This window comes from Salvelinus alpinus, chromosome 9, assembly GCF_045679555.1.
Source record: "Salvelinus alpinus chromosome 9, SLU_Salpinus.1, whole genome shotgun sequence".
Taxonomy (NCBI): domain Eukaryota; kingdom Metazoa; phylum Chordata; class Actinopteri; order Salmoniformes; family Salmonidae; genus Salvelinus; species Salvelinus alpinus.
Genome location: NC_092094.1, coordinates 32308738 through 32323186, shown reverse-complemented (window position 1 = coordinate 32323186; position 14449 = coordinate 32308738). Strand labels below are relative to the sequence as shown.

General features: G+C 44.0%; 1 protein-coding gene across 2 annotated transcripts in view; it reads left to right on the top strand.

Annotated features, from left to right (window-relative positions):
- The window catches only part of LOC139584657 (semaphorin-3D-like), a 76466-nt gene that overhangs the window by 22182 nt on the left and 39835 nt on the right, over positions 1 to 14449 (top strand). For both annotated transcript variants that reach the window (XM_071416758.1, XM_071416757.1), the window contains exons 2-3: positions 5891 to 6147; positions 13254 to 13414. In XM_071416758.1, coding sequence (XP_071272859.1) covers positions 5943 to 6147; positions 13254 to 13414 — 366 coding nt within the window. In that variant the 5' untranslated portion in view covers positions 5891 to 5942. The remainder of the gene's footprint in view (positions 1 to 5890; positions 6148 to 13253; positions 13415 to 14449) is intronic.

The window sequence follows — 14449 nt, the reverse complement described above, 5'->3', positions numbered from 1 at the left end:
CTCTAAACACTGTTTTATTATAGTTCTCTCAACACTGTTTTATTATAGTTCTCTTAACACTGTTTTATTATAGTTCTCTTAACACTGTTTTATTATAGTTCTCTCTTAACACTGTTTTATTATAGTTCTCTTAACACTGTTTTATTATAGTTCTCTTAACACTGTTTTATTATTGTTCTCTCTAAACACTGTTTTATTATAGTTCTCTCAACACTGTTTTATTATAGTTCTCTTAACACTGTTTTATTATAGTTCTCTCAACACTGTTTTATTAGTGTTCTCTCAACACTGTTTTATTATTGTTCTCTCTAAACACTGTTTTATTATAGTTCTCTCAACACTGTTTTATTATAGTTCTCTCAACACTGTTTTATTTTAGTTCTCTCAATACTGTTTTATTATAGTTCTCTCTTAACACTGTTTTATTATAGTTCTCTCTTAACATGGTTTTATTATGAGAGTTAATAGCGAATAGAGATTATTTAAATGTTGCTGGTATATTTTATGTTGTGTATTGTTTCAACATAACATAGCGTCAGTCGTGTATTTAGCCTAGTAGACAGACTCACATAGAACCACATGGGGGTTAGCAACATGCTTTCTTAAACTGTAGAAGAAAACATGATTGACTGTTGCCAAGAAAAACAGTTCAAGTCCTGAGAGCTAAAACCAATTACATCTATTATTTCACCAAGTATGTGTCACTGGTCAGGGAATACTGTGTGTGTAATCTATAGTAATAGAACGTCTAATGCACTTTGTCCTTGACAGATGTGATAATGGCTTACTTACTGGCTACAACATTGGTAGATAATGCTTTACCAAGGGTGGTCTATCCCTCTCTCTTTCTGTCTCCCTCACAGACAGCTAAATGCTTTACTTAGGGTAATGTTCGGAGGGAAGTGCTCCGGATACAGAGAGAGAGAGAGAGAGAGAGAGAGAGAGAGAGAGAGAGAGAGAGAGAGAGAGAGAGAGAGAGAGAGAGAGAGAGAGAGAGAGAGAGAGAGAGAGAGAGAGAGAGAGAGAGAGAGAGAGAGAGAGAGAGCATACTTAAATTCACACAGGACACCAGATAAGACAGGAGAAATATTCCAGATATAACAGACTGACCCTAGCCCCTCGAGAGCTTTTTGGTTGGGTGTGTCATGGTTCAGAACATTTTGGCAAACAGTTTGGTAATTCAAAGAGGAATGCCTTAATTTTGATGAGACATCATTTTGTAGGGCTGAACACCACACACTGTAACTGAACTTAACACCATCCAGACTCTACATGGTGTGTGTGTGTGTGTGTGTGTGTGTGTGTGTGTGTGTGTGTGTGTGTGTGTGTGTGTGTGTGTGTGTGTGTGTGTGTGTGTGTGTGTGTGTGTGTGTGTGTGTGTGTGTGTGTGTGTGTGTGAACTATTAGCTTTGGATCTGTCACTATCATAACCATTTCCCATTGCCCCCTTCACCGTGTGCCGCCCACCCTGCCAAATATAATAGTTACTGTTGGTCCGCCAGGAAACACACACACACAGACACACAGACGAACACACACACACACACGCTCACACACCTAATGTAGCCTGCGAGGAAACAGGGATGTTAGCTTAACTTGCATGGCACTGGCTGGGCAACCAATTCTCTCACTACTTCCATCTTTACTTCTCCATCTTTCTCTCTCTCTCCCTCTCATGTGCTCTATCTAGATGAATGGTGCCTTCAGTATTAGAGTGTCCAGTGTAAAATAGAGCCATAGTTACATATTCTCCAGAGACAGTCAGTAGGTCTGAGGTCAAAGCCTCCATTGACTGACATACCAAACCAAACCCCACCCAACTGCACAAACTGCACACACATGCGCGCACGCACACACACACACACGCACGCACGCACGCACGCACGCACACGCACACGCACACGCACACACACACACACACACACTCTCTCTCTCTCTCTCTCTCTATTTCTATTTCTATCATGTCACATACGTGATCTGACCACATACGTGATCTGACGTTTTTCTAATACTTTAGTAGGGCTGTACTTCTCTCTGACATTCTAACTCACTCTCTCCAATAGTGTTTAGTAGAGCTAAGCCCACTGCCCACTGCCTCCTCCCTCATATCTATAATCTCTATCAGAGCTGGCTGAGAGGGTTGTTGATCTCATTACACTTGAGCTTCCCTCTCTGTTAACACTGCATTCTTCAACACAGATTCTGCAGAGGCACTGATAGAATGGTTTGTGTGTGTGTGCGTGCCTGCGTGCGTGTGCGTGTGTAATATGGGTGTTCAAGCGTGAACGTTACTCGCCTGGTCTAGATCTTGTCATCACCCCCTGATGTGAGGGAGGAAGATCCCCACAACGACTATATCTCTTACACATAAACACACACACCCTGATACATTATCTAGGGGCTGAGACGCTTCATCCAAATAAACATCAGTCTGTTCTATCAATCCCTAATCCTCTTCAGTACTAGTCTTGAAAACCCGACCCTAGGCAACATAGTGACTACGAACAAATCGCGAGGCAGACATGCCAGAACGTTGTGATTCAAAACCAAAGTTTGCAGGCAAAACCTTGCAAACTATATCCCCTTGCGAAAAGCACTCAGAGAGAAATAACCTCCCTGATCTCCATCTTGCTCGCTATTATTTAGTATTTTATTCAAGCAGATAAAGTAATGATGTGGGCATTGACGTAGTTCTTCTGCCAAAGGAATCCATCATTGAAACCAGACCCTAGTCACTGTGTTGCCCAGGGCCAGGTTTTCTAGACTACTTCAGTACAGGGCTATAGAGAGATGGGTGTGTGTTGTGGATGGATTCATGCCCAGCCAGGTCACCTGTGAAACAAGTCAGTATTCAACATCCATCCATGTCTGAGGTTGTCGGGAGATGACCGGCCACTAGGGGCAACAGTGAGCGCTGTTAACTTCAAGTAGGTTTCGGTTTTGCTAGGGCGTTGTGGACGGGGATGGCAGATGGGTGTAAGCATCTGCCTCTGGTGCCAAAGGACTCATGTGAGCGGAGTTGAGCTGTTGTAAATCCTGCTCCTCCCTTTGTCACTCCATGTCCTTTCCAACCGCTCCGCGCTCACAGGAAAAAAAACTGCCTCTCCAAATTGTGAAGCATTTGCGAGTGCGACTCAAAAGGCTGGTAGGGACATACCTTTGAAATATTTTTTTTGAATTAATTTTAAGAAACACGAGTTTTGCCCGTCTGTGGCTTCAGGCTCATGTGATGGTGCCTGTAGAGCAAGCCAGCAGCTGAGAATATCCTCTCCTCACTTGCAGAGCCGCTGGGGATGCTAAACACCCTTTTGGCGACTATTTTTCCAGGCTGGGCAGAGAGTTACAGTTAAAAAAAAAATATATATTCTATAAGTAGGTGTAAATGTTTTTAGGCAGAATAACTCAATCAAAATGACATTTTCCTTGAGCATGGGAATAGCCCGGTCTTTTGGGTCAAAATCAATTATGGCCTATTGTATAGATAATCGAAAATGTATGCACTCGCTCTGGATAAGAGCGTCTGCTAAATTACAAACATTAAAAAAATGTAGAACAAAAATTAACCAAATGTTTAAGAGATCAGATTTTTGTTTAATAAATATTTTGCTACAATGACACACTTAGTTATCTATACCCACCTCGTTCCTTTCTTTTAGCAAGTGCACACAGTAAATACACCATCATGCTTTCGATATACATGTGTTTTCAGATTCCACAATGATTATTTAGTGGTGGACACTACATCACCACACTCCCTCTCTTGCTCTTGGTCTGATTTAGCACCTGTGTGTTTTATCAATTTCTTTATGAAAATATTTAGCAAACTCCATGACAGTAGCTAAAGCAAGGGGCTATCGCAGCACACAAGTAGACTACAAATGCATGCTGGGCCGGCCATGCCCTGAGCTTGTGAAGTGAGCGCTACTGGAGTGCTACTGGAGCGAAATTGGAGCGGGTGAAAAGGCCAACTCTCCAGCCTTTGGGAATCTGGCTCCGCGCTCCAGTCAAATCGGGCACGCTCCGCACCTCGCTCCGGTCCAGCTCCGCTCACATACTCTGGTTCCAATCCAGCGATAGAAAGTTGTTTCTACCCCAAACCTTAACCCTTACCTTAACCATTCGCAGTTAATGCATAACCTTAAGACTTCTGAGTTAATGCCTAAACTTAACCCTAACCTTAAAAGTTTGGAGTTAATGCCTAAACTTAACCATAAACACTTTTGAAATTTGACGCTTGGAACTACTTCGAAATGTGACGTTTGAGAAACATAGATGAACGTCTAATTCTGACTTGAGACTGTGAGAGCTAGTTGTACTGCCTCAGCTCTGATTCCTGTTTGTCTAAACAGGGATGATTTGGTGTATCTCTGCCAATTTGGGGATACATTCCATTTAACTCTCTCTCTCTCTCTCTCTCTCTCTCTCTCTCTCTCTCTCTCTCTCTCTCTCTCTCTCTCTCTCTCTCTCTCTCTCTCTCTCTCTCTCTCCCTCTCTCCCTCTCTCCCTCTCTCTCTTTTGCTTTCTATCTAACTTGGTAACTTGGATAAATGTTTTCTGTTATAGAATGTGTATGTAGAATGAATCACATTCATTAATTTAGTCTGACATTATTTATGTTCAACCTAGACAGGTTGATGTATGTTATCTGTGTGTGGGGGGGGGGGGGGGGGGCAGAGAGAGAGTGAGAGAGGGAGGAGAGAGAGGGAGGTAGTGAAAGAGAGACGGTGAGAGAGGGGAGGATCTGCATTCTGAAACCTTCATTTGTGATTGGTTAGTTAATCATTAACAAGATGGAATATGTGGGATGTATCACTGCAAGGAAATACCGAACGTTATGAGAGGACACTGCAGTGTTATTAGTTACTCAGCCCTACAGGTCTCTCCCCTTGTGTCACCCTTAGTCTCACCCCTAGTGTCACCTCTGAACCTCTACTGACTAAACAATAACCAATAAGTCAATGTCCTCTCACCGTAGCCTGCCCCTAAACACTTTGCTGTACTCTCTATCCATCCGTCCTGTCTAACGGCAGTATTATTGGTATAAACTTGGTCTTAACAGCTCTCTGAGACTGGGTCATCAGCCTAATGCAGAACCATGGGCTAGAATCATTTTGGCATTTAGGTACAGATACCATATCTTAATTTGATCATCATGTTGTTGCAGGAATTGTAATGCGAACTTGTAGTGTATTTCAAGTTTTAAAAGGCTTCTAAATGTTGTAATTTTCATAAAGAATTTTTAGACATTTATCAACCCCTACAAAAAAGGTTGATTAATTATAATCCACATAATAATGAACATTTCCTGTTGCTGCAGTATTATTTTCCTGCTGTTGCAAACTGGCTCAAATGTAAGCCATACATCTATACATAATGAAAAGAGTTTAGCATGAGAAAGAAAGAGACAGATAGAGAAGGAGAGCGGGAGAGAAGCGAGGAGAGAGAGACTTTAGAAAGAAGGATGGATGTGTGAAAGACGACGGCTGTTTTTGTTGGCCTGACCTTTTGTTTTGGTTAAACAGATGTAGATGGACACAATAGGAGAGGCAGGGACAGGCAACAGCTGATGTAGGCCTGGTACAGAGAACAGCATGCCTATAGGGTACCATGTAGAAACAGCTGAATACTCTCTCTCACACACACACACACACACACACACACACACACACACACACACACACACACACACACACACACACACACACACACACACACACACACACACACACACACACACACACACACACACACACACACACACACACACACACACACACAGGAATAGAGAGAGGATGCGAGAGGTAGAAAGAGAGGAAGAGAGAGAAGAGAGAGAAGAGAGAGACCTCCCTTAACTCTTTAACTCCTGACATTGCTTTCCTCCTCCTTTCAGGACGGTTGAGGAACAGTAGCAGAAGAGAGAAGAAAACCTCCACTCTCTCATCATGAAGACTGGAGGAACAAATCCTGATCCTTGGGAGAGGAGCCAGGGTGAGAGGCTGTCCGGGAGCTCCGCTGGAAGTCAGGGGAGGATTAGGCTGTCTCTAGCCCACCCAGGGCTGCTGCTTCTGGGGATAATACTGCTGGTCCTCCTGCCCTCTGAAGAAAGTCTCAAACAGAATGTACCCAGAGTCAAACTCAGCTACAAAGGTAAGAGACTAGGATATATGGTACAATAATGACATGCTAATGCACTGATGGCCGAGTGATGGCTATTATTTAGGACAAATTAAAGAATCATGTTTAATATGTGACTTAACCACATTAATTTAATTCTGCTAGTTTTAATAGATGCTTTAGCTGGGAGGATGAACTAGCTACGACCCACAAGCAGGTCCTCAACCAACATGTTGGGTACCAGCGGTATAACTTTAGGTTGGCATGGGTTGTTGGTCGTGTGCTTTAACCAAGAAATTACCGCCACATCTACAAAGACATAATATGATATCTACAACAGAGGTAGAACATAATACAGTATATGCAGCAGTGCAACACACACAACAGCTATTTCTCTTATCATCGTGCCAGCTACTTCAACTACTCCTCTATGTTAACACCAGCTACCTGCAGTATTTTTTATCCTCAGCTGCGGTGAATTACCCATAAATGAGCCGTTCTCTGGCCCACTGTCCAGATGATTGTTCTGACTTCTAGCTCTCTCTTCTTCCCTTTCTTTTTCGTTGTCTTTCTTCACCTTTCTTTTCGGCTCCTGTGAGTTCGACCATAGGGATCACAACTGTTATCAGAACACACATACACACATACAACACATAAAAGCTCCCTTGGTCACTGTGTTAATAGATATGAGGCGTGATATATCACTTGAAAACAGAGAGAGTGATGTCGGGGGTCCGTACTGTTGGGTTTTGTTTATCATGTTATACAACTACAACAACTCTACATACACTCTTTTTAGCCTCCACAGTGTTCACCATTTTAGTCTCTTCAGTAAGGTAAATGTAATTTCCACCCTGTTAACATGTTAAATCTCTGAAGCAGTTATAGTGAAAAGTGATGAATATGCAAACATTTAATTAGTTTTAAATACATATGTACTTTATAGAGTTCTATATTTATACAGAAATAAGAATTAGTATGCGTATATCATGAAGGTCTTCAGTGAAGTATGCAGCTCAGCTGGGTCTGGGTCTGGGCCTGGGTCTGGGTCTGGGCCTGGGTCTGGGCCTGGGTCTGGGCCTGGGTCTGGGTCTGGGTCTGGGCCTGGGTCTGGGGTAGCTGTGGTCCTCTGTGTGTGTCAGTGTGTTTAGCGTTGGGTAAACTAGAGACTGTGTTTGTTTTGAGCTATGGCTCCTTAAAAACCCATTTTAGCTCCAAAGCAAAAATAACATTTGAACTCTAACAAAAATCCTACAGTAACGCAAACTCCCAAACCACTCATACAACCTCATTACAACCCCACTGCAACCCCACTGCAACCCCTACTTCAACCCCACTGCAACCCCTTCTTCAACCCCACTGCAACCCCTACTTCAACCCCACTGCAACCCCTACGTCAACCCCATTGCAACCCCACTGCAACCCCTACTTCAACCCCACTTCAACCCCACTGCAACCCCTTCTTCAACCCCACTGCAACCCCTACTTCAACCCCACTGCAACCCCTACGTCAACCCCATTGCAACCCCACTGCAACCCCTACTTCAACCCCACTGCAACCCCACTGCAACCCCTACTTCAACCCCACTGCAACCCCACTGCAACCCCTACTTCAACCCCACTGCAACCCCACTGCAACCCCTACTTCAACCCCACTGCAACCCCTACTTCAACCCCACTGCAACCCCACAGCAACCACTACTTCAACCCCACTGCAACCCCACTGCAACCCCTACTTCAACCCCACTGCAACCCCACTGCAACCCCTAATTCAACCCCACTGCAACCCCTACTTCAACCCCACTTCAACCCCACTGCAACCCCTACTTCAACCCCACTGCAACCCCACTGCAACCCCACTGGAACCCCTACTTCAACCCCACTGCAACCCCACTGCAACCCCACTGGAACCCCTACTTCAACCCTACTGCAACCCCACTGCAACCCCTACTTCAACCCCACTGCAACCCCTACTTCAACCCCACTTCAACCCCACTTCAACCCCACTGCAACCCCTACTTCAACCCCACTGCAACCCCTACTTCAACCCCACTGCAACCCCACTGCAAACCCTACTTCAACCCCACTGCAACCCCTACTTCAACCCCTACTTCAACCCCACTGCAACCCCTACTTCAACCCCTACTTCAACCCCACTGCAACCCCTACTTCAACCCCACTTCAACCCCACTGCAACCCCTACTTCAACCCCACTGCAACCCCACTGCAACCCCACTGCAACCCCTACTTTAACCCCACTGCAACCCCTACTTCAACCCCACTGGAACCCCTACTTCAACCCCACTGCAACCCCTACTTTAACCCCTACTTCAACCCCACTGCAACCCCTACTTCAACCCCTACTTCAACCCTACTTCAACCCCACTGCAACCCCTACTTCAACCCCTACTTCAACCCCACTGCAACCCCTACTTCAACCCTGACCACCAAACCCTGATCTAACTCATAACCCCTAAACCCCCAACACAAATTCATCACTCACTAGTTCACATTCACTACTCTAACCCCTATACAACCCCCCTCACCCCAATTCCAACTCTCACCCCCTAACCTCCTGCCCTGGCCGAGTCTCTTACAAACCCAGCATGGTTGAAAATATATGCTTCTTTACATGTAGATAGTTTACAACATAAATACATTGTAGTACATACATTGAGTAGGAATAACAACTGCCTTAATAAACACTATTTATGTAGCAAATTGGCCTGTAGAAATATGAATGTTCAGCTCTGCAGCTTGCGTTGTTTCATTCCAGTTGAAAACATGAGCCATATTTTCATTTAACTAGGCAAGTCAGTTAAGAACAAATTCTTATTTACAGTGACGTCCTAGGAACAGTGGGTTAACTGCCTTGTTCAGGCACAGAACAACAGATTTTTACCTTGTCAGCTCGGGGAATTCGATCTAGCAACCTTTCGGTTACTGGCCCAACGCTCTAACCACTAAGCTACCTGTCACCCCATATAATTCAGCATAACATTTATGATTATCATGAAGCATCACTTGTGTGTCCCAATCTTCATATTACTTTCGCTTTGGTCTTCCAACAACATGTGGGAGGAAACAGCACAATAGCTGCTCTAACTGCTGTGTGAATAGAATATATTTAGTAGCCGGTATCACCGTTATTGCCCCTGTCTGCACTAATAATCAGATGCGCTCATAAATGTGCTGATACTCACGGAATAGTTTAGAGATCTCAAGTTATGACACTGCGTGCATTTCATCAGATGCTAAATAATGCGCTACTCTGGTTATTTTCCTATGTTTGGTCCGGACATGTGTTCTCACCAGCAGCAAACCGCACCGTGGTACGAATTTAATCGGACCGAGACCACCCTTTTTGAGCGAACCACGGTGCATTGTTTAGTGTGCTCCCGAGTGAGGATAGAATGCTCTTACCAGTCCAAACGAACAGAACTAATGGGGTAAATGCACCAGAGTTCGGAAAACCACACCTGAAAGCCATCTGAGAGTGTATTAACCTCTCTGCCCTCAGGCTTTGGGGTGTCAGTACAGCTCCATGTTAGGTTGCCTCTGTCAAGAGGAGTGAAGGATGAAATCCATCAAAGCAAAATTATTACTGATTGAACTCACACTTCAAAAACAACATCACCCCCTCTCTGAAAACACAGTTGGTAAAGTCAAACTCCATCAAAGTCAATCATATCCGATTGAATGCACTCCTCCAAAGCATCGTCATCCCTTCATGATCACACGCTTCAAACACACACCTCATCCCTGTCTTAATGAACTGGATTTCAGAAAGCTGATTCTCAGTGAACTTTCCTCTCAATAACCATCAGCCAATGTTTCACCTCTACTCTAACAGAGGTGAAAGAGTTCAGGATTTTCCAATAGGGAGAACAATCATTCAAGGTCCTCTGATATGCCAGCCCTAGCTCTAGTGCTCTGAAACCTCTCTCTCAGTGTCTGTGCGGATCCATCATAAAAATATACTGTATGGCTACAGTACGGCTCCCGTCCAATGACACACAGCAAAATGATTCAAACATAATCTTAATATTATCACAGCAGACTTTGTTATTGTTTTTGTGTGTATTTCCAAAAACCTGACATGAGCTGTGACGACAGAATGAGGGTAAATGTGCTACTGTCATACTAGTGGCTCCTTGCCAATGTACATGAGGGACAGTTTGTCTATAATGTAACATTATAGGATAATATATTAGGATAATAGGATAATATATTAGGACAGTTTAGTTTATGAAATAATATCGGATATATTCTACAGAGTTAATCTGACTGGCTCTCTCTATTAACTCATGTCAATCAGTTGTTCCATAACCTACATTCTGACCCAGATCAGGACAAGCACTTTTCTTTATAGCTAGGAATTCTATGTAACTGTAAAGCCACGTTCTCCATCTCTCTTCGCTAGAGGAACACTTCCATGTCTGGAATTGTCTGAGCCAAGCTTTAGCTAATTCCTTTCTCTTGCATAGTTTGATGGGTCGATGGCGCTCTGATATTTTCACAGTGTTCCTATACAGTATAGCGGGAGTGTTAACCCTTACGCTAGTGATGACATTCCTATCTGTCAAAAGTGTATAGAGGATGAGACAGTCGCAGGTTTAGAACTACTACATTTATTAAAGCACAAAATATATATACTGTATATAAGCGGGATGAAACCCAAAGTGCAAAATAATAAAGTACTGAGGAAAACAAGCAACATTTACAATGACCGAAAAAGACAAATGACAGAGGGAGTATATACAGTATACAGTGATAGAGTGGGGATTGGAACCAGGTGTGCGTAATGATGAAGTTACAAGTCCGGGGTTGATGAGTGAAGGGCGTTTGCCAGCAGCAGGTTCGGCAGCAGCTAGAAGGCCGGTGTCGCTGATCTACTGAGCTGCATAGGAGTGGGAGCGGAGCCAAAGTGAAGACTGGTGTGACACTAATTAAAAATAATGTTTAACATGGCATTGATTTAGTTTTACTAAAGATCTCAAGGTTTTAACGCCATGATCTAATTAACTTCAGATTCTCTACAGACTATCTACAGACTGTAAGTAAGATTTAAACTAACTATCTGCTAACCTTAACCTTAACCCAGATCCTTAACCTTAATCCTTATCCTTAACCCTTATCCTAACCCTAGCCTTAACCCTTAGTTAACCCTTATTCTAAACCTAACCCTAACCTTAGCAAGCCGTTGCTTATCAACATATAGTTTGTTGATAGTACGACCATCTGTAGACATCTACAGATGGATCATCCGGACTCTCCAAATAAAGTGTGACCAAACTATAATGTATTTCCCTTCAGGATATCCATATGTCTATCATAAGCAGACACATCTTTGTTTCTGTCACTGTTGATTCCCATCCTCAGAAAACTGGATAGGGAGGAGAGAATAGGAAGAATTTTAGTCACCATAGTTACCACACCCTGGGCTGTGGCACTGTAGCTGTCACACGCACACGCACACACACACACCAGTCCATCAGTGGGGTTATCTTAAGGCCTAATGCTAGCCGCTGACCAGCGTGATATGCTATCTAACTCAAATAAACCAGTAATCAGGGGCTGCTGAATGGGGCTGAGGGCTCACTTCCCTGGGGAGTGACTGCAGAGGGAGGGGGGGGCATGACTGGAGCCCAGCGCGCTAAGCTAAGTGCTAACAGTGATGCGAAGCAGGGTCTATCCCTGGGTTCCCATTGCTGTGTGTTTACAGTGCAGATTACAGAGTTAACCAAGGGCTAGCACGGCTGACCTCTCGGTAGGTTTAGTGTTGAGAGGGCATAGGGGCTCTGCATGCATGTGTGTGTGTGTGTTTGTGAGAAATAGAGAGAAAGAGATACATGAGTGTGTGAGTGTGTAGGAGGAGGTATTAGGGGTTGAGGGAGGGGTCTAAAACTTTAAATATTGGTTGTGAGTAACCCCCCCCCCCCCCACACACACACACACACTGAGATCTCTGGAGTCACCAGCCTTCATTCACCCAGCATAGAAACAAAGTCAACATCACCTCTATGTGGGGGAGTCAGGGGTGAGGTAGGGTGTGTGTGTGTGTGTGTGTGTGTGTGTGTGTGTGTGTGTGTGTGTGTGTGTGTGTGTGTGTGTGTGTGTGTGTGTGTGTGTGTGTGTGTGTGTGTGTGTGTGTGTGTGTGTGTGTGTGTGTGTGTGTGTGTGTGTGTGTGTGTGTGCGTGAGCATGTGTGCTTGAGTCTGGGTCAGGTAAGAGAAGTAAAGTACCATGTTACCTACGGTGGTTTTGGGAAACTCACTCAAATCAATTACTCCGAACAAGAAAAGTACTCTCCTCCCAAACTTGATTTCTTGAAATATTTAGTCAATGTATGTGCTGCATAAAATAACGTTTGCAACAGCATTTGAACAATGGAGAGATTAAAATAGGTTAGACAGGTGAATGGACATGAAAACATGCATAAATACCTCTCACTGGTCTGTCGTTGACACTCAGCCCTCATTTTATTGTTTTTCACTCAAGAAAAAGTATTAATGGATGAGCAAGAGATATTCAAGGTTGACTTAGGGGTGGAGGGCAGGCGCTAAGGTGTATGGATTACGCCACAGGTGATGATGCTGCAGGTATGGAGTTGAATGAGGACAAACCCACTGACTCTTCCTCATCTGATCTCCATCTACAGCCAGTCAATAACTCTGTGGGTTGAGCCTGGCATCTTTAACACTGTCACCGTACGAAGATAATACCCACTGTTATCTGAGTATGCCTTATTGTAATGTAAGTGTAGCATGCCCATGCATTAACATCTCTCAGTCTGTAGTCTACAGTCTATGTGCGTGTGTGTACACACAGTTCATGCCAATACACACATTACCTTGCGCTACCAGGTTCAGTAAACCATGTGTATTCTATGAATTCTAGATGCACCAAACAAAACTTTTTCCATGCATCATAATGTGTGTATCTAAGTCTGCTCTCTCTCTCTCTCTCTCTCTCTCTCTCTCTCTCTCTCTCTCTCTCTCTCTCTCTCTCTCTCTCTCTCTCTCTCTCTCTCTCTCTCTCTCTCTCTCTCTCTCTCTCTCTCTCTCTCTCTCTCTCTCTCTCTCTCTCTCTCTCTCTCTCTCTCTCTCTCTCTCTCTCTCTCTCTCTCTCTCTCTCAGAGCTGGTCCAGGGTGGTAGTGTATCAGTGTTCCTGAGTCCTACTGATGGTCTCCATTCCCACTCTGTGTTGTTGGATGAGGAGAGAGGCAGGCTGCTGCTGGGAACCAAAGACTCAGTCTACCTACTGGACCCTGACAACCTCAGCAGAGCCCCCAGGAAGGTCTGCTTAAGCTACAGCAGCAACACTCCTGGAGAACCATTGACTTTATTATGCAGGGAGTTTGGGGGAGATATCTTTATCCAAATAGCTTAATACAGTACATGGAATTGTGTGGGGAAGGACAATTGAGAGCTTGGGACTATAATGTTCTATCTGCAAAAAGATGATTCTGAGATAATTGGCTTTAAAGTTCCAAAACCTCGTTAGTTTGAATCGTGTCAGCAATTTTTATCTTGCATTCTTTTGAACTTAACAACATTGAGTTTGGGTATTTCGAGTACTATATAGGTAGAGAACAATAAACAGAACAAGGCAACTTTAACTCAATATTGACAAAAATGTAGATAGAAATGTATAGTCCCAAGCTCTCGCAATATGAAAAGAACATATCTAAGCCAGCACAGTATAATTTGGATCACCACGGTAATGTGAAAAATGTATGAGCTGCACATATAGGAAACAGCCTTAGATTCTCTCCCCAGAACTCAAGTGTTAACAGCTGACTAGCTATTACCCCCTGCAGACACAAACTGCCACATCTCAGACCTGCCACATCTCAGACCTGCCACACCTCAGACCTGCCACACCTCAGACCTGCCACACCTCAGACCTGCCACACCTTACCCACTTTCCAATAAGCTCACACGTATGTTCCATGGAATCATTACTAGATACTAGATTTAGTTTCCCATCATTATATCTGTCATTTAAACTATCATTTAAACAACTAGCCAACCTGACTGTGCTTGTGCTGCATATTTTCCACCTGACTACTGACACAGCTATGTGGAGTGGATCTGGGAGGAATGCAGCCTAATCAGTGATGTATTGTAGTTGTGGGAAGAGTTTGTAGAGTGGATGGAATAATCAACAGTCAAGTGACGTGGTGCACTATGTTGTCTATCAGACTGTATATCTACTGACCTTGACTTTGACCTAGAATAAGACCACACACATGCATGCACGCTCACACACACGTGCACACGCACACGTACACACACACACACACACACACACACACACACACACACACAC